Raw genomic sequence first — 22746 nt, forward strand, 5'->3', positions numbered from 1 at the left:
TAAAATCTATTTTTATGTTAAAATGTAGGAACTGGATTCTACAGTTTGAACCCCTGCTGTCTCAGGAGCTGAAGCATATCCTTGCTTCAGGTCCTGAGCAACAGGCAGTTAGATTTGGGCATGTCATTTTAGGCAGAAATTGAAAAAAGGGTCCATCCTTAACTGGCATCACCTGCTAAACAACTCCCTGGCACTGCCAGCATAATATGCAAGTGATTTTATAAAGCATTGTATTTTGTTAAGGTAACATTAACTTAAAATTGTTGCATTTTAAATGATTAATGCCTTTGCATTTATAACGGTGGAATATCCAAGAAATCTCGTATTGGAAAAGCTTTGGCCAATTTTGGTCTCATAAGAAGCAGATGTGAGTTCTAGTTTCACTTAAGCTCCCTGGGCACACTATATATCTGACCCTGAAGTCCCATCTGTAATATATGGCCCGATGGGAACTGTCTACAGGAGACATTTGTTTCCACCTCTCCATTTGTTTGATTTTCTGAAGGTACAGTATGTGTGAATTTTGTTCATGCAATACCTCTATTTTTCCAAGAAATTGTTCAAAAGAAAAGGAATCATCATGGTGCATTCAGAGAAAATCGAGAGGCGTCTGCTTTATATTAGGTAGAAATTCTGTTGTGTGTAGAATTTGTCCTACTTGATTATCCTCATGGGACGGTTGGATGTACCGCAGTAATCTATAACAAAACATTGCAAACAACACTGTAAACAATATGAGAGCAAAGTTGAGGAAATTGCAGTAGCATAAAGCCACAAATCATGCATTGAGACACCATGGCCCAATATCCATCGGAACAGAGTTATCTTCCTGTGAGCTGTGAGCACAGCATTGTGGGAGAAGACTAGACAGGTCTGAGGGTGTAATCATGTTCCATCCAGCGGTCCTGCAGGCTTCTTCAGGCTGACAGAGAAATGGTCTGCAGGGAGCACAGAGAGGACAAGGTCCATCTCTGATCCCCAAAGCAATGCTCGACCTGACTGTAAGGTGAGCAGAGGAAAGGAGAGGGATGATGATTGGATGACAGCCACTCTTCTTCTGCTCCATAAATGCTGGACAGGCTAGGGCGTTCAGCCAATGAGTTACTCCATTGTAAGGCATGCATGCTGTACATACCACACACACACACACCTCTTAGGCTGTGCCTAGAGGGAACATTTCACAGGCAGATCTAAACTCAAGGGGTTGATGGAAGTGTGATCACTGTGACAACTAAGGTACTGTGTAATAAAACCGCAAGGATCTAGGGTATGTTGTCATGTATTAGCTATAAAATCATCTATGAAACAATATACAGTTGAAGTCGGAAGTTTACATACACCTTAATCAAATACATTTAAACTCAGTTTTTCACAATTCCTGACATTTAATCCTAGAAATTTGTAAAGTGGTTGAAAAATGAGTTTTAATGACACCAACCTAATGTCTGTAAAATTCTGACTTCAACTGTACATGTTTTACTTTTGGCTATATCGTACAATAACCCACCTGTCCTAGATCACACAGCTTATTTCCTGTCTGGCTTGGCATATAACTCACTGTGAAGAACAACGAACAGCATTGCTTTGCATCTACGGCATGTACATCTTTCACTTTCAAACTTCATGACAGAAAACATGTCCAGTGGATGTAAGTGGTCAAAACGTTAAAATGACAGATACTTTTGACAGAGATACAAGACATTTACATTTACTCTCTTAATACTGATCATTTCTGCATTAATGTAACAATATCTGATTTCAAAATGATGTATGTACTGTATGTTGTAAAGTGGAAATGTTTATGTACAGCAATAAAATCCTAAAAAAAATATTCACAAAAGAAGGCAAAGTTACGGCATCATTTCATAAATACATTTCAGACACAGGCCACCATTGTACAATGTTCTTTTGCATCGTATTGTAAAAGAGACCAATGAAAGTGGATGACACATGGAACGAGGGTGATGTCCATTCTCTCCTTTCAGGTTTCTTGAATTAGTGTTTGTTGGTTCCTTTCATCCGAGATTCCAGCCTTATGTCTCTTCTTAAACTTTGTCGCAAACTTCCTCTTGACCAAATCATTTTCACCTCTATGGAAATTAGGACAACAATGACAATTTAAACTCCTTTCCTCCCAACACTTGACATGGCATAGCAATGATATTAACACACTTGAAATGTGAATCAAGAACACTTACTCTTTGAGTGTACGCAAGGCAGAGCAGAAGTGACGACACTCCAAGTCATTTCTCTCCGCGCAGAAGCACCGTCCCACCTCTCTCCTCAGTCGAACAGGGAAAGAGCCCACTCCATATGGCACTATCTGACTAGAGACAGAGTTAGGGGATTGATGAGCACATTTTGTACATGGAAGGATTAACAATATCTTAGAATTGAATGGGTGTGTTTCTTAACCTACAAAGGGACCTCAGTGTTTAGTTTTATTTTATCACAGCACAGCACAGGATGTCTGGAATTTTATCTTGAAGCGCTCATAATAGCTCAATATCCTATCACTATTGGCACCCACAAAATGCTTTTACAGAACCAATTAAGCAGATTCCATGTACTGTATACAACCGCATGACCCTGAAAAGCTGGGCAAACACGGGGGGCTAATGAGCCTCGAGGGTATAATGTACTAAACCTGCCTTACAGGACACAGAGAGGACGGCAGTCTGTAATAACACATTTATATCTCCTGAAGCTGCTCTTTCATTGCTCTGGGAATTAACCTTTATCCTGATGCCAACCAGAGCATGTCTGCCTGCCCGCCATTATGGCCCGATGCCCATCTCATGCCTGGAACATGTTAACAAGACCATGCACACCGTCAACTGATTCCAGATGCCATGCACGGCTCAAAGCATCCCCATCAAACAGGGCCACCTCCTCCCTGTGTTCTCCACACACCATCACACACATGCACTCATCCCTTGCACGCTGAAGTACACACTCACACACATGCACCCATCTATCTGTCGGTAGGTCGGTCGGTAGGTCAGTCAGTCTGTAGGTCGGTTAGTCTGTCAGAGCAGCAACAGCAACACATCTGCATTCCATACTCTGTTTTTGGCAGCTGTTGAAAGGTGACCCTTTATTTTCTCATCTCTTTCTCCCCGTTGTAGTTTTTTGGACGGTGAATGCCTGTCTCTATGACTGCCAGTAAATGTCCTCAAATTTTTAGGAACTATGACCTGTCGTAGTTGCTAGAGTTGGCGTTGGAAGTAGATCGCTTGAGTCAACAGAATTTAATAGAAACCACACATGAGTTTCATAAGACCCTATGCTAATTTTGGAAATGAATGGTTATTTGTGAACTTTAATATGAAATGTAATATCAGTTCCTAACTGCCGATATCCACCCCTTTGTTTTAATAATGTTTGGTAGGCGGATGTGTGGTATTACCAATGATATGATAATGGCAACAACAAGGCATTACATAATTGCATGCTACTACTGTGATTCCATGTTTAAACATAGCACAGTACCTAAAATGTATAGGCCTTAGTCTTTAGTAGCTGTTTTTGGCTAACCATGGGGAAGTACAGCATAGTGGCAAACTTATAGAAACCTGGTACTTCCAGAACACATATGAAAGCTCTTTTGAGGAAACGAGGAATTAACAAGAGGACAGATGCCCTAACCGCTGCTCCAACTAATTGGATGTGGGATATTTGGGTCAGGAAGTATGTTCAGATCCATCTTATTGTAGGTTGACTGTATGTAACCGATGTGAAACGGCTAGCTTAGTTAGCTGTGCGTGCTAAATAGCGTTTCAATCGGTGACTTCACTTGCTCTGAGACCTTGAAGTAGTGGTTCCCCTTGCTCTGCAAGGGCCTGGGCTTTTGTGGAGCGATGGGTAACGATGCTTCGAGGGTGACTGTTGTTGATGTGTGCAGAGGGTCCCTGGTTCGCGCGAGGGGACGGTCTAAGGTTATACTGTTACATGTAGTAAATGTTGAAGAGTTACACTACGTGTTTTTGAAAAATGTGAATAGAAGTCTTTATTTATGTTACACAAGAAGCTTCAGCAGAAAAGAGTTAAGAGACATTCTGAGTTGATGATAAACAGTAGCTGCCTCTTATTTTAAATTAAATCCTTGACACTTTGTGGTTTTGAGATTTACAGAGTACCACAAATCATCCAGCTCCTTACACCATGATGTGATAATGAAACGAAAAAAAAAAAAAACCTGTGGCTTCTCATTGCGCTGTCACGACACACCATGGTGCAATACAAAAATCTGATACAGCATGAGAATTTATCATTCAAATGTTACGCATTTCCACCTTTTCAATCCACCAAAACTATGTATAGCTGTATCTCTGATTTCACAACACAGAGATGTGCCTTCAGGATCTTTCTAGCTATGGTATGTTTATGAGGGGGTGAATTCCAGTTGTGCTGTGTGATGTTCCTGTGTGAGTGTCTCGATGGACTCACCCAGGAGTGTTTACCCAGACGATGCCGATGTGGCAGAAGTACACACATTCTTTATCCTTCAGGTTCTCACAGGAACAACGCTTCTCCCGCCGATGGGGCCTGTGGTTAAGCAGCTTCACGGGGCCCTCCTCTGAACCAGTCCCAGGGATGGAGGTGGAGTCTGAGTATGCTGGGACAATGAGAAAACCCATGAATAAAGCATTATATCAATATAACACACGCTAATGAACCTTTTACAAGGACATAGGGTACAGAATTGTGAGATTGCGGTCAATCCATTTGTATTAGTTTCTGAAGAACAGTGTGTACTGTAGCTCATTTGGCACTGCTGATGCTGTTATAATCGTGACACATCAATCCAATTATGTGCTTCTCATAAGGGCCAATAGTCTATAAAACAATTCACTTATTGTGTGTCCTCCAGCCCTCTCAGAGTCTATAGGCCATCTTACTGCCACTGGGCTACACCTGGCAACACACAGCGTTTTATCCAGCCCTCAGAAAGACACTGATCATCACTGGTTATACGTTTGATGTCAGTCAGACGCATAGTTGAAGTCAGAAGTTTACATACACCTTAGCCAAATACATTTCAACTCTGTTGTTCATAATTCCTTTCATTTAACCCTAGTAAAAATTCCCTGTTTTAGGTCAGTTAGGATCACCACTTTATTTGAAGAATGTGAAATGTCAGAATAATAGTAGAGATAATTATTTATTTCAGCTTTTATTTCTTTCATCACATTCCCAGTGGGTCAGAGGTTTACATACACTCAATTAGTATTTGGTAGAATTGCCTTTAAATTGTTTAACTTCTGACCCACTGGCCAAATTGTTTAATGTGTCAGGCAGCCTTCCACACGCTTCCCACAATAAGTTGGTTGAATTTTGTCCCACTCCTCCTGACAGAGCTGGTGTAACTGAGTCAGGTTTGTAGGCCTCCTTGTTTGCACACACATTTTTCAGTTCTGCCCACAAATGTTCTATAGGATTGAGGTCAGGGCTTTGTGATGGCCACTCCAATACCTTGACTTTGCTGTCATTAAGCCATTTTGCCACAACTTTGGAAGTATGCTTGTCCATTTGGAAGATTCATTTGTGACCAAGCTTTAAATTCCTGACTGATGTCTTGAGATGTTGCTTCAATATATCCACATAATTTTCCATCCTCATGACACCTTCTATTTTGTGAAGTGCACCAGCTACCCCCGTGCTTCACGGTCGGTATGGTCTTCTTCGGCTTGCATGCCTCCCCCTTTCTCCTCCAAACATAACAATGGTCATTATGGCCAAATAGTTCAATTTTTGTTTCATCAGACCAGAGGACATTTCTCCAAAAAGTACAAACTTTGTCCCCATGTGCAGTTGCCAACCGGCTTTTTTATGGCGGTTTTGGAGCAGTGGTTTCTTCCTTGATGAGCGGCCTTTCAGGTTATGTCGATATAGGACTCGTTTTACTCTGAATATAGATACTTTTGTACCTATTTCCTCCAGCATCTTCACAATGTCCTTTGCTGTTGTTCTGGGATTGATTTGCACTTTTCGCACCAAAGTACGTTCATCTCTAGGAGACAGAACGCGTCTGACGGCTGCGTATGACGGCTGCGTGGTCCCATGGTGTTTATACTTGCATACTATTGTTTGTACAGATGAACGTGGTACCTTCAGGTGTTTGGAAATTGCTCCCAAGGATGACCCAGACTTATGGAGGTCTACAATGTTTTTTCTGAGGTCTTGGCTGATTTATTTTGATTTTCCCATGATGTCAAGCAAAGAGGCACTGAGTTTGAAGGAAGGCATTGAAATACATCCACAGGTACACCTCCAATTGACTGAAATTATGTCAATTAGCCTATCAGAAGCTTCTAAAAAGCCATGGTATCATTTTCTGGAATTTTCAAGCTGTATAAAGGCACAGTCAACTTAGTGTATATAAACCTCTGACCGACTGGAATTGTGATAGTGAATTATAAGTTAAATAATCTGTCTGTAAACAATTTTTGGGAAAATTACTTGTGTCATGCACAAAGTAGATGTCCTAACCGACTTGCCAAAACTATAGTTTGTTAACAAGAAATTTGTGGAGTGGTTGAAAAATGAGTTTTAATGACTCCAATCTAAGTGTATGTAAACTTCCCACTTCAACTGTATTATTACAGTCTGATAGCCCAGATGAAGTCTAGATTAGGTTGCCACTGTATGTCCAGTATAGACAGGGATTTTTTTCTGATAGTGACACTGTCTCCACATAGCTACGTTCTTATGTTTCCCCCATCTAATCCTAATATATTTATACACTTTATATTTTATTTTGTACATTTTATCAAACTGTTACACCCTGTAAAGGTCAATAGTTTAATAAAATGTGCTATAAAGCTCATGTGGTGGAGAATCCCAAATGCCATGTGGATTTGGATTTAAAGCACTCCAATGAATCAGTGGCCAACCGCATTGTACCCTGCATGTTCCTTGCAAGTTCATGCAGTGCATTCAGGCGTCTGTTGGGGCAAGCCACGAGTGCAGCTTCTGATAATTTGGCTGGGTTTGACTTTTTATCACTTGAAGGAAACCAGATTTCCCTTGTACACCCAAGCGGTCCGCTTCAGCTCTTTATCATCAAGTCTCAGGGAAAATGCCCCAACAGAAATTCTGATCATACAGGTGTCCAATGATTTATGTAAGTAGCTTTGACTGATGCAAATAGCTAAAGGTAAATCATCTTTTGATCAGGGAGCTGTTTTAATGGTGGATTTCTTGCTTTAGACTTTTAGCAAGGAAATTATAGGTTGGGGTCTTACAGACTCCGCGCCAAACAGACGCCTGGACCATGGATTATACTGTATTGGCATTTTTCTATAGAAATGTTACACTACAAACCTTGCGTGCCTCCTGAGATGACATTTTATTTAGCGACCTATTTGGAGAAGTGAGAGTTCATTGTTTTAGCGATTCATGAGTTGATTGCCAAAGTCATCCATGAGATTACTATTTAATCCATACCAACCCATTAAGTGAGAAACGGTCTCCAGCAGAATGTTGAGGCAACACTGTCAGAGCCCCTGGCCCTGTTTTTACAAGATTAGTTCTGGATCTAACGTTAAGAACTACCACAGATTATATCCCCGGTAATCCTGTACAGTGCCTTCAGAAAATATCCCCCCCATGAATGAGCAGTTAGATACCTTCTGTAAAGGTGCTACCTTTATCAGCATCATAAAAGCTGATTGTATTTCAACCACATAAAATATGCATCCAAGAAGAACTGAAATCTGATCAGAAACATGCTGGGTTGTTTTCACAGCTTTCCATACTGAACAAAAATATAAACGTAACATGCAAAAAGTTCAACGATTTTGCTGAGTTACAGTACATAGAAGGAAATCTGTCAAATGAAATCAATTCATTAGCCTCTAATCTATGGATTTCACATGACTTGGCAGGGGCCCGGCCTTGGGTGGGCCTGGGACGGCATAGGCACACCCACTTGGGAGCCAGGTCCACCCATTGTGGATCCAGGCCCAGCCAATCCAAATGAGTTTTTCCCGACAAAGTAATTATTACAGACAAAAATACTCCTCAGCGCCCCACTCCCCCTTTTCAGATGATCCCGCAGGTGAAGAAGCCGAATGTGGAGGTCCTGTGCTGGTGTGGTTACACGTGGTCTGCAGTTGTGAGGCCGGTTTGATGTACTACCAAATTCTCTAAAACAACTTTAGAGGCGGCTTATGGTACAGAAATGAACATTCTGGCAACAGCTCTGTTGGACATTCCTGCAGTCAGAATGCTAATTGCACGCTCCCTCAAAACTTGAGACGTGTAGCATTGTGTTGTGTAACAAAACCGCACATTTTAGAGTGTCCTTTTATTGTCCCCAGCACAATATGCACCTGTTTAATCAGCTTCTTGATATGTCACATCTTCAGGTGGATGGATTATTTTGGCAAAGGAGAAATGCTCACCAACAGGGATGTAAATAAATTTGTGTTCAATTTTTTTGAGAAAAAAGGCTTTTTGTGTGTATGGACAATTTCTGGGATCTTTTATTTCAGCTCATGAAAAATGGGACCAACACATTACATTTTTAGTTAGTATATTTCCTTCCAACCATTAAAACTGATGTCATTTGGATTTTTTAAACAAAATCTTCCCAGTTTTTTGGTTTGTTGTTGCATTTTCTCCCCAGTCCCTAAACATCTTTGCTCCGCGAAAGAAGCAGAGATGACAGAGAAAACTTTACTGATGTCAGCTAGATTGAAGCATTCATTCTATCGACTTATGACATAATTGGTGAGCAAGGGTTTATTTAGTCTTCTAGGGCAACATAATGACTGAAGAGAAACTGCATCTATTTATAGACAAGTTGACAAACAAACAGCCTACCAAACTGTCTTCAATTCTAAACAGAAACATATCTTATTGATATATCCTGAACCCCCTGTCAAAACATAATTCCACTGACCTGCGCACCACTAGTATTTAACATGAGTCTTTAATAACTACTATCATTAGTCTCTGTACCCCACACGTACAATTATCTGCAAGGTCCCAGTGATTTTCAAACACAGATTTAACCACAAAGACCAGGGAGGTTTTCCAATGCCTCGCAAAGAAGGGCACCTATTGGTAGATGGGTAAAAAAATAAACAAAAGCAGACAGTGAATATCCATTTAAGCATGGTGAAGTTATTCATTACACTTTGGATGGTGTATCAATACACCCAGTCACTACAAAGATACAGGTGTCCTTCCTAACTCAGTTGCTGGAGAGGAAGGAAACCAAGGTAAGGTCAATAGTGACTTTAAAACAGTTACAGAGTTTAATGGCTGTGATAGGAGAAAACTGAGGATGGATCAACAACATTGTAGTTACTCCACAATACTAACCTAGCTGACAGAGTTGGTCTGAATATAAAGTGTTATTTTTTGTGAAAATCCAATATAACACATGACTGAGTATTTTTCTCCATATTTTCAAGCATAGTGGTGGCCGCATCATGTTATGGGTATTCTTGTAATCGTTAAGGACTGGGGAATTTTCCAAGATGAAAAATAAACAGAATGGAGCTAAGCACAGGCAAAATCCGAGAGGAAAACCTGCTTCAGTCTGCTTTCCACCAGACATTGGGAGATGAATTCCCCTTTCAGTAGGACAATAACCTAACACACAAGGCCAAATCTACAATGGCGCTGCTTACCAAGAAGACAGTAAATGTTCCTGAGTGTCCGAGTTGCAGTTCTGACTTAAATCTACTTGAACATCTATGACAAGATCTGGAAATGGTTCTCTAGCAATGATCAAAAACCAATTTGACAGAGCTTGAAGAATTTTGAAAAGAACAATGAGCAAATGTTGCACAATCCAGGTGTGGAGAACTCTTAGAGACATAACCAGAAAGACTGACAGCTGTAATCACTGCCAAAGATGTTTCTACAAAATACTTAAATTAAATACAGTTGAAGTCGGAAGTCATTAAAACTTGTTTTTCAACCACTCCACAAATGTCTTGTTAACAAACTATAGTTTTAGGACATTTATCGGTTAGGACATTTATTTTGTGCATGACACAAGTAATTTTTCCCACATTTTTTTTTACAGACAAATAATTTCACTTATAATTCACTGTATCACAATTCCAGTTGGTCAGAAGTTTACATACACTAAGTTGACTGTGCCTTTAAAAAGCTTTGAAAATTCCAGAACATGATGTCATGGCTTTAGAAGCTTCTGATAGGCTAATTTACATCATTTCAGTCAATTGGAGGTGTACCTGTGGATTTATTTCAAGGCCTACCTTCAAACGTAGTGCCTCTTTGCTTGACATCATGGGAAAATCAAAAGAAATCAGCCAAGACCTCAGAAAAAACATTGTAGACCTCCACAAGTCTGGTTCATCCTTGGGAACAATTTCCAAATGCCTGAAGGTACCACGTTCATCTTTACAAACAATAGTATAAAGTATAAACACCATGGGACTACGCAGCCGTCATACCGCTCAGGAAGGAGACGCGTTCTGTCTCCTAGAGATGAACGCACTTTGGTGCAAAAAGTGCAAATCAATCCCAGAACAACAGCAAAGGACCTTGTGAAGATGCTGAAGGAAATAGGTACAAAACTATCTATATCCACAGTAAAACAAGTACTATATCAACATAACCTGAAAGGCCGCTCAGCAAGGAAGAAACCACTGCTCCAAAACCGCCATAAAAAATCCAGACTACGGTTTGCAACTGCACATGGGGACAAAGATCATACTTTTTGGAGAAATGTCCTCTGGTCTGATGAAACAAAAATAGAACTGTTTGGGCATAATGACCATTATATTGAAGCAACATCTCAAGACATCAGTCAGGAAGTTAAAGCTTGGTTGCAAATGGATCTTCCAAATGGACAATGACGCCAAGCATTCTTCCAAAGTTGTGGCAAAATGGCTTAAGGACAGCAAAGTCAAGGTATTGGAGTGGCCAACACAAAGCCCTGACCTCAATCCCATAGAAAGTTTGTGGGCAGAACTGAAAATGCGTGTGCAAGCAAGGAGGCCTACAAACCTGACTCAGTTACACCAGCTCTGTCTGGAGGAATGGGCCAAAATTCCCCCAACTTATTGTGGGAAGCTTGTGAAAGGCTACCCGAAACGTTTGACCCAAGTTAAACAATTTAAAGGCAATGCTACCAAATGTTAATTGAGTGAATGTAAACTTCTGACCCACTGGGAATGTGATGAAAGAAATTAAAGCTGAAATAAATAATTCTCTCTCCTATTATTCAGACATTTCACGTTCTTAAAATAAAGTGGTTATCCTAACTGACCTAAGACAGGGAATTTTTACGAGGATTAAATGTCAGGAATTGTGAAAAACTGAGTTTTTATATGTATTTGGCTAAGGTGTATGTAAACTTCTGACTTCAACTGTATATCTGTGTTTCATTTTCAATAAATGTGCAAGCATATCTAAAAACAAGTTTTCTTTTTGTCATTATGGGGTATTGTGTGTAGAAGACTGTCAACAACAACATGTGGAATAATTCAAGGGGTATGAATACTTTCTGAATGCACTGTATATGGTACAATACAATATATGGGTGGCATGTTACCACAAGCAACAGTTTTGCTGTGTATAATAGCTTGAATGGATTCCAGACATTGCTGAACTAACCAATGTTGAACTCTTATTATCATATATCAGAAACAATAAACCATAGTGTACTTTAACAACACCCATAACACAGGACATAGATACTTCTTAAAAACTATCTAATAAAATCCATAATAATAATCCACAATAATAATCCATGTTTAATTTGTGTTTTAATTTGTAATTTTTTTATTTGCCTTAATAAAGTCTTGACCTTGATAAATAGTCTACATGGTTTCCTTCTCCATACAATTAGGATTGGCGTTAATGGAACATGTTTTTCCTGGTTCAGATCACTGAGGTGCGGTTAAATCTCATCCCACCACCAGAGCTGAATCCCTGTTTCCTCCAGCTAAAGCCCTCTAAACCAGTGAGGTGTTGCCTGGGGGTCTCCATTATAAAACTGTATGCTCTATGGTTCTGAAGGGAATTTTCAGCAGCAACACATAATGTAGAAATATTCAGACCCAAAGAGCAGTAAATATATTTGTAATATTATGCTTGTTGACTAGTCCAAATTCCTCGAAAGCACGATGTAAAAACAGCCCCAGTGTGAACACTTGTTGCATTGTATCTTCTGATTTAGAGATATCGAGGTAGAGTACTTATCTCTACATAGCTAACCCTTACTTTTGTTTGTGTCCTGACCTAAATGTATACCTTTTGTCCTTATTTGATCGAGGAGTACATAGCTAGATATTTCAAACTTTTCCCTCAGATTAAAAAAGAAAAGAAAAGAAAAAAGGCTATTTATCAACCCCTTATAATAAGCATCAGATGTCTGGCTGCCACAACTACGTGGTTTAGGATTCTTCATGGATAACCAATATGCAGTTTATCAAAAACACACTCATCTAGAATGTCCTGCAGACCAATAACAAGTCACAATAACATTTTGTTTGGTTGATACGTGTACTCATATTTGAGATATGTTAGATTAAACAACAACAAAAATCAATTTCATGTCATGAGAAATGTAGAAGTTGTAATTGATAGCTTATCTGTAAGCCATTTTATTCAATTCAGCCCACCACCAGAGCTGAATCCATTTTCCTGCAGCTAAAGCCCTCTACACTGAGGTGGGGTGTTGCCTGGGGATCTCTGTTATAGAACTGACTTATGGTCTGTGGTTCCTAAGGGAATGTGCAGCACACATGGTCAGCAACACATGACATAGAAACATTCAGACCAGAATAACAGTATATTTTTTTATATTGGGCTGAATGAGTTGTCCAAATTCCTGAAAAGTACTGCATGATGCAATGCAACAGCCCCATTGTGAACACCTGTTGCATTGTATCTTTTGATATTACAAATCTCGAGATATCTATAGAAATAGTACACATCTATAGAGAGTACGTATCTCTAGATAGTTACATCTTACCTTCATTTGTGTCCGGACCTAAACATATCAGTTTTGTCCTTCTTTGATCAAGGAGAACGTAGCTAGGTGGATTGAACTTTTCCCTCAGATTCATAAGCATCAGATGTCTGGCTACCACAACGGCAGAGTGGTTTAGGATTCTTCATGTATCAAAAACACACTCATTTAAAATGTCCTGCAGACCAATACTAGCAGGTCACACAATCAAATGTTGTTTGGTTGATGAACATAGTCCTATTGAGGATATGTTAGATTCAAGTAAAACGTTATGTAATGAGAAATGTGGAAGTTGTGATTGACGGTTTATCTGTGAGCCATTTTATTAATTTACTTGACCTTATCTTACCAGGTAAATTGATAAAGCAACAACCTGGGAAAATGCTATAGGGAAATTGAAGGAGTTGCCAACTGGAATGTGGAGGTGTTAAGGTGTCCTTGAAGTTTAAGTGCAAGGTTGGAAAACAAATCCAGAACACTATGGTTTACATTAGCTGGCATCTAACTCTTATGGTCCAGAACACGGGCCTCAAGAATAGATAAGGCCTTTGGGTGGTCAGAATCTCCACATTTCTCCCTTTTATATGTACATATATGATAAAATTCTAAAGTGGGATGCTGCTTCGCTTATACTGTAGTTTCAAGTATATGTACATTTCATCCATTGGAGTTTTTTCCTATTTTTACACTTTCGTCTTTAAGCAGATGCTCTGATCCAGAGGGACTTACAGTAGTGAGTGCATATATGTTCACACCGGGACCCCGTGTGAATTGAAATCACAACCATGGCATTGCAGGCACTATGCTCTACCAACTGAACCACGCAGGACCATGTTTTTATACTTGTAATATATAACACTCTCCTCATTCGACAACAGCACACTAATTAGATCAGCTCACAACATTGCATCAGCAGCAACGATTACGTCAGAGGTCATTTTTATGCAAACAATTTCTTTCTAATCTCATACAGAATAGTGTGACTCTTGAGCAGGGGATGCAGACATCTCCTTCATAACAACCGTAGTAAAAATGATATAAAATAGGCTTTTTTTTGTTCCCAAGTAGATTCACTAAATCAACTTAACACACTGCTCCGTTGAATAACATATCAAAACAGACAGGGATAAAAGCACACAGTCAAAGCTGAGAGTTGACCCAGGCATCTGCTCAAAGGCATGACCAACGTGAGCGCTCGCAATCACCTACTACATGTTATCTCTATTAAACCACAGCTCAGGTGCAACAAGTATACCCCGCAGGATAGTAAAGCACACTTTATGCCAGTTAAAACAAAACGTGCAAGCTTCTCATACGGTCTCAATAATCGTTGTAAATAAGAATTTGTTCTTATAACTGACTTGCCTAGTTAAATAAAACATAACTAAAATAAAAAAGTAGGAGAAAGGTCTTTACCTTCATGCTCCAGTATCAAAACCAAAGTAGTGGTCAGGAAGTAAAAAGTGGTGAGATCCATTATTCTGTTCCAATGTTCCAAACAGCTGTGAGTACAAACAGATCCAAATTCAAAAATAGTAGTGACAATATTTCCAGAAGCAGGGACCAGTGAGAAGTGAAGCATGGAGAGGTTCTACAGTCAGTCCCAGGCACTGGTCTGGAGCAGCAGCACCTCAGACACCAGCACACCCTCCCTTCCTCCTCCCCAGATTCAGTTTCTGTCACTACTTCTGCCTCTCCTCTCCCCCACAGTCCCACACATGGACAACAGTCCTACACTTGTGTGTGTGTGTGTGTGTGTGTGTGTGTGTGTGTGTGTGTGTGTGTGTGTGTGTGTGTGTGTGTGTGTGTGTGTGTGTGTGTGTGTGTGTGTGTGTGTGTGTGTGTGTGTGTGTGTGTGTGTGTGTGTAGCGATACACTACACTAAGTGTACATCTCTGCTATGTGCTGCAGGCCTGCCTGTTACTGATAACATACAGCAGGAGAGAGCTGCCTTGAGAGTGGATTGTTTCTGACCACATACCGAAAGGTGTGCTGAAGGTGTTGTCACAGGGCCAAGCCGGTTGAGATTAGAATAGAGCACTGTGGTGAATCCAGCACCAGAGCACAAGGAAAGCAGATGTTTTAGTGGGAAGGGAACTGGGGAATAATTGGTTGTCAGATTCCCAGCAGGCAGTGGATTTTGAGGATATGTTTGGCATAGAGAGGTCTAAAGAACAAGTCCATGGAGCTAGAAAAAAAAGGATTTTGGAGGAAATCCTCAACTTCATACGGGGAAGCTGTCTAGCACCGTGTCTCTTAGCCAAACCAAGGGAAACCCATTGTGGCAAACCAACATTTTAATTTAAAGAATAAAGAGTCCATTGAAGCATCTCAATTAACACATCTGTGTGCCAGACATTTTGTTAATTGCTCTAAGCCAGGGTCTTGTATTGGTCTTGTATTAGGTAAAGTTTTGCTGCCTTCAAAATAGTTTACAGTACTCACGTATTCCTCTCTTTAACCCGTGCTTTTTGTTTGTTAGAGTGTTTATTTATTTTCCATCCTTTTGGCTATACCATTTGCACATCACATTTGGATCCGATCAAAGCCCAGACGCACTAACATCATCGTTGTGGTCTGTGTTGTTGGAGGTTGTGTGTGATATCTAGAAACTGTGAAGGTGAGTGAGTAACCTAATGCTTTAATGCGTGAAAGTTTCCCTGTGCACTCTGGGGCCTGTAACATGATCACAGTAGGTATACTGGAGTATTCTGAGTCCCACCACAGGGGCTATTTCTTCCTACCCTCACTCCCATTTAGCAGAGTTTTAGACTTCTCATTAGTTGAGATTAGGCTTCGTTTTGCATTCAGGAGAGATAATGAAAGGCTTGGCGAAACACAAAACAACATCTTTGCTCACTGTGCCCCTGGCTACAGCAATTAGATACTTGAGGTGAGATGGGGTGGGAATGGATGAAGGGGAAAAAGGGAGACAAAAAAACTTCAGAGACTTTTCAGCCCAACTTTTCTCCCGCAAAGTCTGCGGAAGATTTAATGAACAGGTTGTCATCAACTGTCAGTAAACATGGCCACTCACTCACTTAGGCTCCCAGGGTTAGCGCTGCAGGGATATCTCAACAGTGCGTGCAGAATGTAAAAACTAAATTTACCCTACAAGTCTCTCTAAAGTAAAGGGCATAGCTTGCTGGTATGTTTTGATCAAAGGAGGGGCAGAAACAGTCATTTCATTTATTTTTTAAGAGGTATGGGTGAGGGGCAATTTTGTGTTGTGACTCATAGGTGTGATCCCTTGGCTACACTTTCTACTGGCTCAGGAGACATGACTTCACGGTCCATTTCTCATCATTTCAGAATTTGTTTGACACAATGCAGATTTTTTTTGGTGAGACGTTTTTGTCTTTCTCTCCTCCTCTGTTGAATATGTTTTTGACCGAATCGTTAAAATCACAAAGGCCATCTGGTAAAATGTCAAATAGAACTTTGACTTCAAGTTTTAAGTCCAGATAAAACGTTATCATTTCTTATTACAATTATCCAGACTTAACTGACTTCTGGAAAAACAAGAGCACCTTGTGGATGATCATTAGAGCAATTAGAACAGCATGACTCCCCCCTCCATTTCACTCAGCTGATGACAAACACCTGTAAAGAATGATTATTGGGTGATTTAGTAAATGACAGATTTGGGTTTAGGAGGACATTCTCAAATGTCCTGAGTACAATTACTCCATTGACCTCCAACCGCAATCAGACTTACCACATGTTCAGTCACTCCAGGACAGTCACAGTCAGTCACACAACCACACCACATTTGGAAAATGTCCATGATATCTTATCCTATCAGGGCTACACAATGTGCATTATGAACCCTAACCCTAGCTTCACGTCCACACCCCAGGCTCAACCCAAATCCTAACCATAATTCTAACCCTAAGCCAAGCTAAATGTCCACACCCCCGCTAAACCCTAGGGTTTATAACCTTAACCTTAATACTAACACAAAGATTCACCCTGGCTCAACCCTAACCCTAGCCATAAGCCAATAACTACATGTATCTAATTCTAAGGACACTTGCAGTAAGTGTGTTCCCAATACAGACAGTTCCAATTGATTTATCCTGGCACCAATACTACAGCTGGAGCTTCATTCTTTCTGCATCTATACTTAGATAACAGGAGCCAGTTCCTGAAGTGTGATTAGGAAGGTAGGGTCAGCTGAGGGAAATGAATGCTAATTATATAATATTTTCACTTTCTTACCTCCTCTAGGGGCAGATAGACTGCTAACCTTTCAAATTTGCAGTGGAAAGTTAATCTATGATCTCCTGAATAGACTGAAAACACGAGCGTCACCACTAGAGTACTAGACAAAACGGCCCAAAGAATGTAGATTAACTGCCTGGACTAACATCAGAAAGCACAAAAGGACACTATTGGAGAGCGATTAAAGGAAAAATAAAACAGGCGAATCATGTCAGAAAACAGTTGATAAATAATGTCATCTACAAAGGGAAGGACTAATCCTTAAATATGTGACATGTCACAAAGGCAGGACAGCCATCGCAGAGTGTGCCAGTAGTTTAGACAGATACTGTGCTTTAGTGACCAGGCAAATGGTCTCATAGACTAGACGTAACATAGAAAACGTAAATCAGAGAAACTTGAATTCGTATGATATGTTACATTTGGTATGATTACATAAGACAGAGGTTTACAGAAAGGCACAAATGAAAGTAGGGTGGGCTTGTAATGTGAACCTCTAGCAACCCAAAGGTTGCATGTCGAATCTCATCACGGACTTAAGCATTTTAGCTAATTAGCAACTTTGCAACAGCTTTCTACTTTGCAAATACTTAGCATGCTAGCTAACCCTTCCCCTAACCTTAACCATTTAACCTAACCCTAACATTAACCATATGGGTGGGCGTATAATGTGAATGTCTAGCAACCCAAAGTTGCGTGTTCGAAACTCATCCCAAACAACTTTAGCATTTTAGCTAACTAGCCATTTTGCAACGATTTACTACTTTTTAGCTACTTTGAAACTACTTAGCATGTTAGCAAACCCTTCCCCTAAGCATAACCTTAACCCTTTAACCTAACTCCTAACCCTAACCTTAACCCTAACCCTAACCCTAACCCATAGCCTAGCTAATGTTAGCTAACGTAAGTTACAACAAATTAGAATTCACAACATATATGTTTTGCAAATTCGTAACATATTATACAAATTGCAATTCGTTACAGATTGAACGAATTACAGTTTGTAACATATCATACAAAATGGATGATGGACAGCCACAAATGAATACATACTATATGAAACGTAACAAACTGTATCATACTAATTGGAGTGTCTTGGATTTACGTCTACCAGGCGTATAGGTTGGATGGGTGTGTGTGCCTGTGTGCCGGTGTGCCTGCGTGTGTGTGTGTGTATACGTTCCTGCGTGCGCAACACACTATCACAGAATATCATGAAAAATAAACAACTTACTTTATGAAATATGTGACAGGCACACAATTTTCTCCATAATGCATTCTGTCCAGTAGGGACAGTAAATTTAAGATTAGTTGAGCAACCCTTGTTTCTAGGAAACCATACACAAAATGTATAATTTTACCAAATATACAGGAAGAGATCATCATTTCATGGAGTCTGTAAAGGAAGAAACCACATGGACAAGTTAGGTCCCAAAAATTATTTGTAACAATTCAAATTAATTTATTGTGTTAACAATTTATTGAGGTTTCATGATCCTTGTATCTACACCAAAGAAGATAATTTTAAGATTGGGTTCATCAGTTGGCATCGCTATACGTTTCAATTTGAGGTCCTAACCCTAGCATGAAAGTGCATCATTGTAGCTGTGTGGGCTAAAGTAGTCAAAATGGTTGCCTTGGGGTAAGTTAAGCCAGTGGTTGAGCCAATGGCAAGTTGAGCAAAGTGTTTTCTTCCCAGGCATTATCGCTGGGATATGAGATAACAACAGGGCCTGGCCTATTCTAAAAAAAGTACGAAGTGTTTATTAGGTGTTAAATATGTGCTAAAAGATGCTTAAAATTATTAAAAGACAAAAAACGTGATTGTGATTGTGTTGAATTGTGTTTTGGAAATAAAGATAGACATGGTTTTAAAAAGTTAGTGGAAATATTTCATTCAGTGCAGAAATTTGTAGGTGGTTTAACTTATCTTGTTCCGCGGCTCAACTTATCTCATACATTGTGCCAAGAGACCACTTTTTTTGGACAAGCTATCTTTTCAAAACTGTAATGATTTACATGAATTCTGATAATTTCCAGGGATTCATATCCTGAAATATATGTAGATATATTTGTTAGAAAGAATAATATATTTTCATTGACAGAGTGGTGCTGAATATAAAAAATGGCACAACCCCACTCTTGTTGTGGCTAAAGGCCTCCCCATACTAGGTTTGGTTTACTCCAGGCAGAGCTCAGCTAGGCGGCATGAATGTCTGTGCCTCCCATTCTCCCTCAAAAAGACTGTAATCTGTAATTAATTTTGATGTTTAGTCACAAAATGTTACATCAAACTAAGATGTTTGGTGCAGTATTTCTCAAGAGAACACTTAATTGAAGAAGCCCTACTGTTGACCAATCACCGACAAAGTGGCGTAGACTTTGACTACTGAACTTTGCTGGTAAAAAACCCTGCTGAACACTGCCGAACACCAAAACCTCATATTAAGATAATAAAAATCCACAGCTTTGCCTGTGCTTACAAATAAATATTCAAGGATAAAATTGTTTTCCACATATTTATTTGACACCCTTTTCTTGGCAGACGTTTCTAGAATTTAAGCCAATTTAATTGGTTTCTACAAATCACCTCATATGCATTTGAAACTTGCAGGGTTCATATTGAGAGATTGATCACTACTCACCTCCTTACTGCCACAAAGTTTTGATCTTAAAATCACGAAGGCCATCTGGTAAAATGTCAAATAGAACTTTGACTTCAGGTTTTATCTCTTTCACATCTCTTAGGACCATTATCCAAACTTAAAGGGACAGTTCACCCTGGCTCTGACACAGCATATAGTCATTACTATATTAACAACATCAAGTTTTTGTCATAAACATCACAATGATCCAAACCACCAGCTGCAATGAGTACATTTTAATTTCACTGGTAAGTCGGGAAGTTTCGACTTCCTGTGTATTCCTCTGCTCATGGTGAACCACATTCATAGCGCCGGCAATCAAAGTGCCCACAAACTTGGATGATGGTGTTGTTTACTTCGAACAAACAACACAAAGTAAACTCAGAACTTCTCTAGGTAAGATTTTTGTTTTTCACTAATGTTTGTCATCATGCCTGTGTGGTGTTCTGTGGCTGGCTGTGCTAATTACAAACAAGCGCAAAAAAAGTTGTATTTTTCCGTTCTAAATACTACAGATTTACCACTGCCAGTGGGCTGCAGCTATCAATAATTATGCTTGTGGTGACCAAAGATTATCAGGTATTTTCAGGTTGAACTGATGAGGAATCCATTCCAATGAAAGCTGAGAAAGTTACCTCGAAAGATTCTCGATTAGACGTAACCTAAAGTTAGCTACCTTGCTAGCCTAGCGGGACTAGGTAAGATAGATAGCTGGCTAATGTTACAATCCTGTATTGAACTCTGAAAGCTATCAACATATATAAGGTTCTTCACTAACTTTATCCAATCCATTTTTTTCAGTTGGTGGCACCAGAACATCATTTGGTCGCACCATATTTTTATTATAAAGAAATTGATCATTGATGATGAACTAGCCTGTCTCCCATACTGTGCCTGCATTCCATACAGAACCAAGCTAATAATGACTAGCCATCTTTTAAATTAGCATGCCCTTGTGTTCTTACATTTTTTTGAATAGATTTACTGTAACAGCAAAGAGACTGTTACATTTATTGCAGATTTTAAAGTGCCATGTGTTCTTTTCTGCAAAATCCCAGAGAGAGAAGATTTGATAAAGAAAGCGTAAGGACCAAATTCCTCCAATTTCTTCATGCTTTCACTCTCAAAATCAACTTTTTTGTAGAAAAGCAACTACAGTTGATGTTCTAAGTCTACAAAAATGCTTAAAATATTTTTTTTTGCATGTCAGCAGTCAAGTTACAAGATATTGGACTTTTAAGACGCAAAGTGTCACCAGCCAGATCATGATGATGACGCAAAATGGATCATATGATGCAAAACGCATCATCATCATGATGTGGCCGCTGACACTTAGAAGTTCTAATGCTCCAATATAATTTTTCTGTGATTTGATTTCTGATCAGTTTTTATGAGAGATGTTGGTGTTTTGGTTTGTTTCCCAACATTTGAATTGAAGGCTGTTGTGCTGGTCTGTTGCACTTGTTGCGGTAAAACCATGTGTGGTTATTATGAGCAAGACAACCGAATGTTGGCTTCAACTTGATTTTCAGATTTTTTTACAATTATAACCATTTTAAATTTGCATACATTAACATGGGTTTGAATTAGAGCCACAGTAATACAGTAGTACAGTAGCTATTTAAAATTGTCCTAATCCTTGGCAAATTAAGCTATAAGACCAACTTTAAAACATTTAGCCTATCCTAACTTCAAATTCTTTAAGATCTCTGTCACGTTCGTTGAATGGAGGAGACCAAGGCGCAGCGTGATATGAATACATCTTCTATTTATTAATGAAGATGAAACACTAAACATAAAATGAAATAAATCACTAACCTTTGATGATCTTCATCAAATGACACTCATAGGACATCATGTTACACAATACATGTATGTTTTGTTCGATAAAGTGCATATTTATATCCAAAAATCTCAGTTTACATTGGCGTGTTATGTTCAATAATGTTTTGCTTCTTAAACATCTGGTGATTTTGCAGAGAGCCACATCAATTTCCAGAAATACTCAAAATAAACATTGATAAAAGATACAAGTGTTATTCACAGAATTAAAGATAGACTTCTCCTTAATGCAACCGCTGTGTCAGATTTTAAAAAAACTTTACGGAAAAAGCACACCATGCAATAATCTGAGTACGGCGCTCCTAGACCAAACCAGCCAAAGAAATATCCGCCATATTGTGGAGTCAACATTAGTCAGAAATAGCATTATAAATATTCACTTACCATTGATGATCTTCATCAGAATGCACTCCCAGGAATCCCAGTTCCACAAATAAACGTTTGATTTGTTCGATAAAGTTAATAATTTGTGTCCAAATTCCTTCTTGTTGTTAGTACTTTCAGCCCAGTAATCCATCTTCATGAGGCGCGAGCACTAGGTCCAGACGAAAAGTCCAAAAGTTCCGTTACAGTCCGTATAAACATGTCCAACGATGTACCGAATCAATCTTTAGGGTGTTTTTAACATAAATCTTCAATAATGTTTCAACCAGAGAATTCCTTTGTCTATAGAAAAGCAATGGAACGCGAGCTACCTCTCACGTGAACGAGCGCCGCGAGCTTGTGGCACTCTGCCAGACCATTGACTCAAAGAGCCCTTATGAGCCCCTCCTTTACAGTAGAAGCCTGAAACAAGTTTCTAAAGACTGTTGACTTCTAGTGGAAGCCTTGGGAAGTGCAATTTGACCCCATAGACATTGTATATTCAATAGACAAAGCGTTGAAAAACGACAAACCTCAGATTTCCCACTTCCTGGTTGGATTTATCTCAGGTGTTTGCCTGCCATATGAGTTCTGGTATACTCACAGACATCATTCAAACAGTTTTAGAAACTTCAGAATGTCTTCTATCCAAACCTACTAATCATATGCATATATTAGCAACTGGGACTGAGTAGCCGGCAGTTTACT

General features: G+C 39.5%; 1 protein-coding gene across 1 annotated transcript; it reads right to left on the reverse strand.

Moving 5' to 3' along the window:
• Positions 1-584: 584 nt before the first annotated feature.
• On the reverse strand, positions 585-14641 carry LOC110520976 (uncharacterized). Its single transcript, XM_021598423.3, has 4 exons — positions 14381-14641; positions 4450-4618; positions 2199-2327; positions 585-2090 (listed from the first exon to the last, which is right to left on the reverse strand). Exons 1-4 carry the CDS (start codon positions 14544-14546, stop codon positions 1982-1984), a joined length of 573 nt encoding a protein of 190 aa, XP_021454098.1. The 5' UTR covers positions 14547-14641; the 3' UTR covers positions 585-1981.
• Positions 14642-22746: the final 8105 nt, after the last annotated feature.

Source organism: Oncorhynchus mykiss, chromosome 4 (assembly GCF_057628025.1).
Source record: "Oncorhynchus mykiss isolate SJ-2025 chromosome 4, ASM5762802v1, whole genome shotgun sequence".
In the NCBI taxonomy this organism is placed as follows: Eukaryota; Metazoa; Chordata; class Actinopteri; order Salmoniformes; family Salmonidae; genus Oncorhynchus; species Oncorhynchus mykiss.

What these genes read in the sequence shown, in the direction of transcription:
- LOC110520976 (XM_021598423.3), bottom strand. Translation starts at nt 14,546, where the DNA reads ATGCTTCACTTCTCACTGGTCCCTGCTTCTGGAAATATTGTCACTACT. An exon ending in GTCTGGGTAAACACTCCTGG is followed by an intron (nt 2,328 to 4,449) that starts GTGAGTCCATCG and finishes CTCTGTCTCTAG; the next exon opens with TCAGATAGTGCCATATGGAG. An exon ending in GCCTTGCGTACACTCAAAGA is followed by an intron (nt 2,091 to 2,198) that starts GTAAGTGTTCTT and finishes TAATTTCCATAG; the next exon opens with AGGTGAAAATGATTTGGTCA.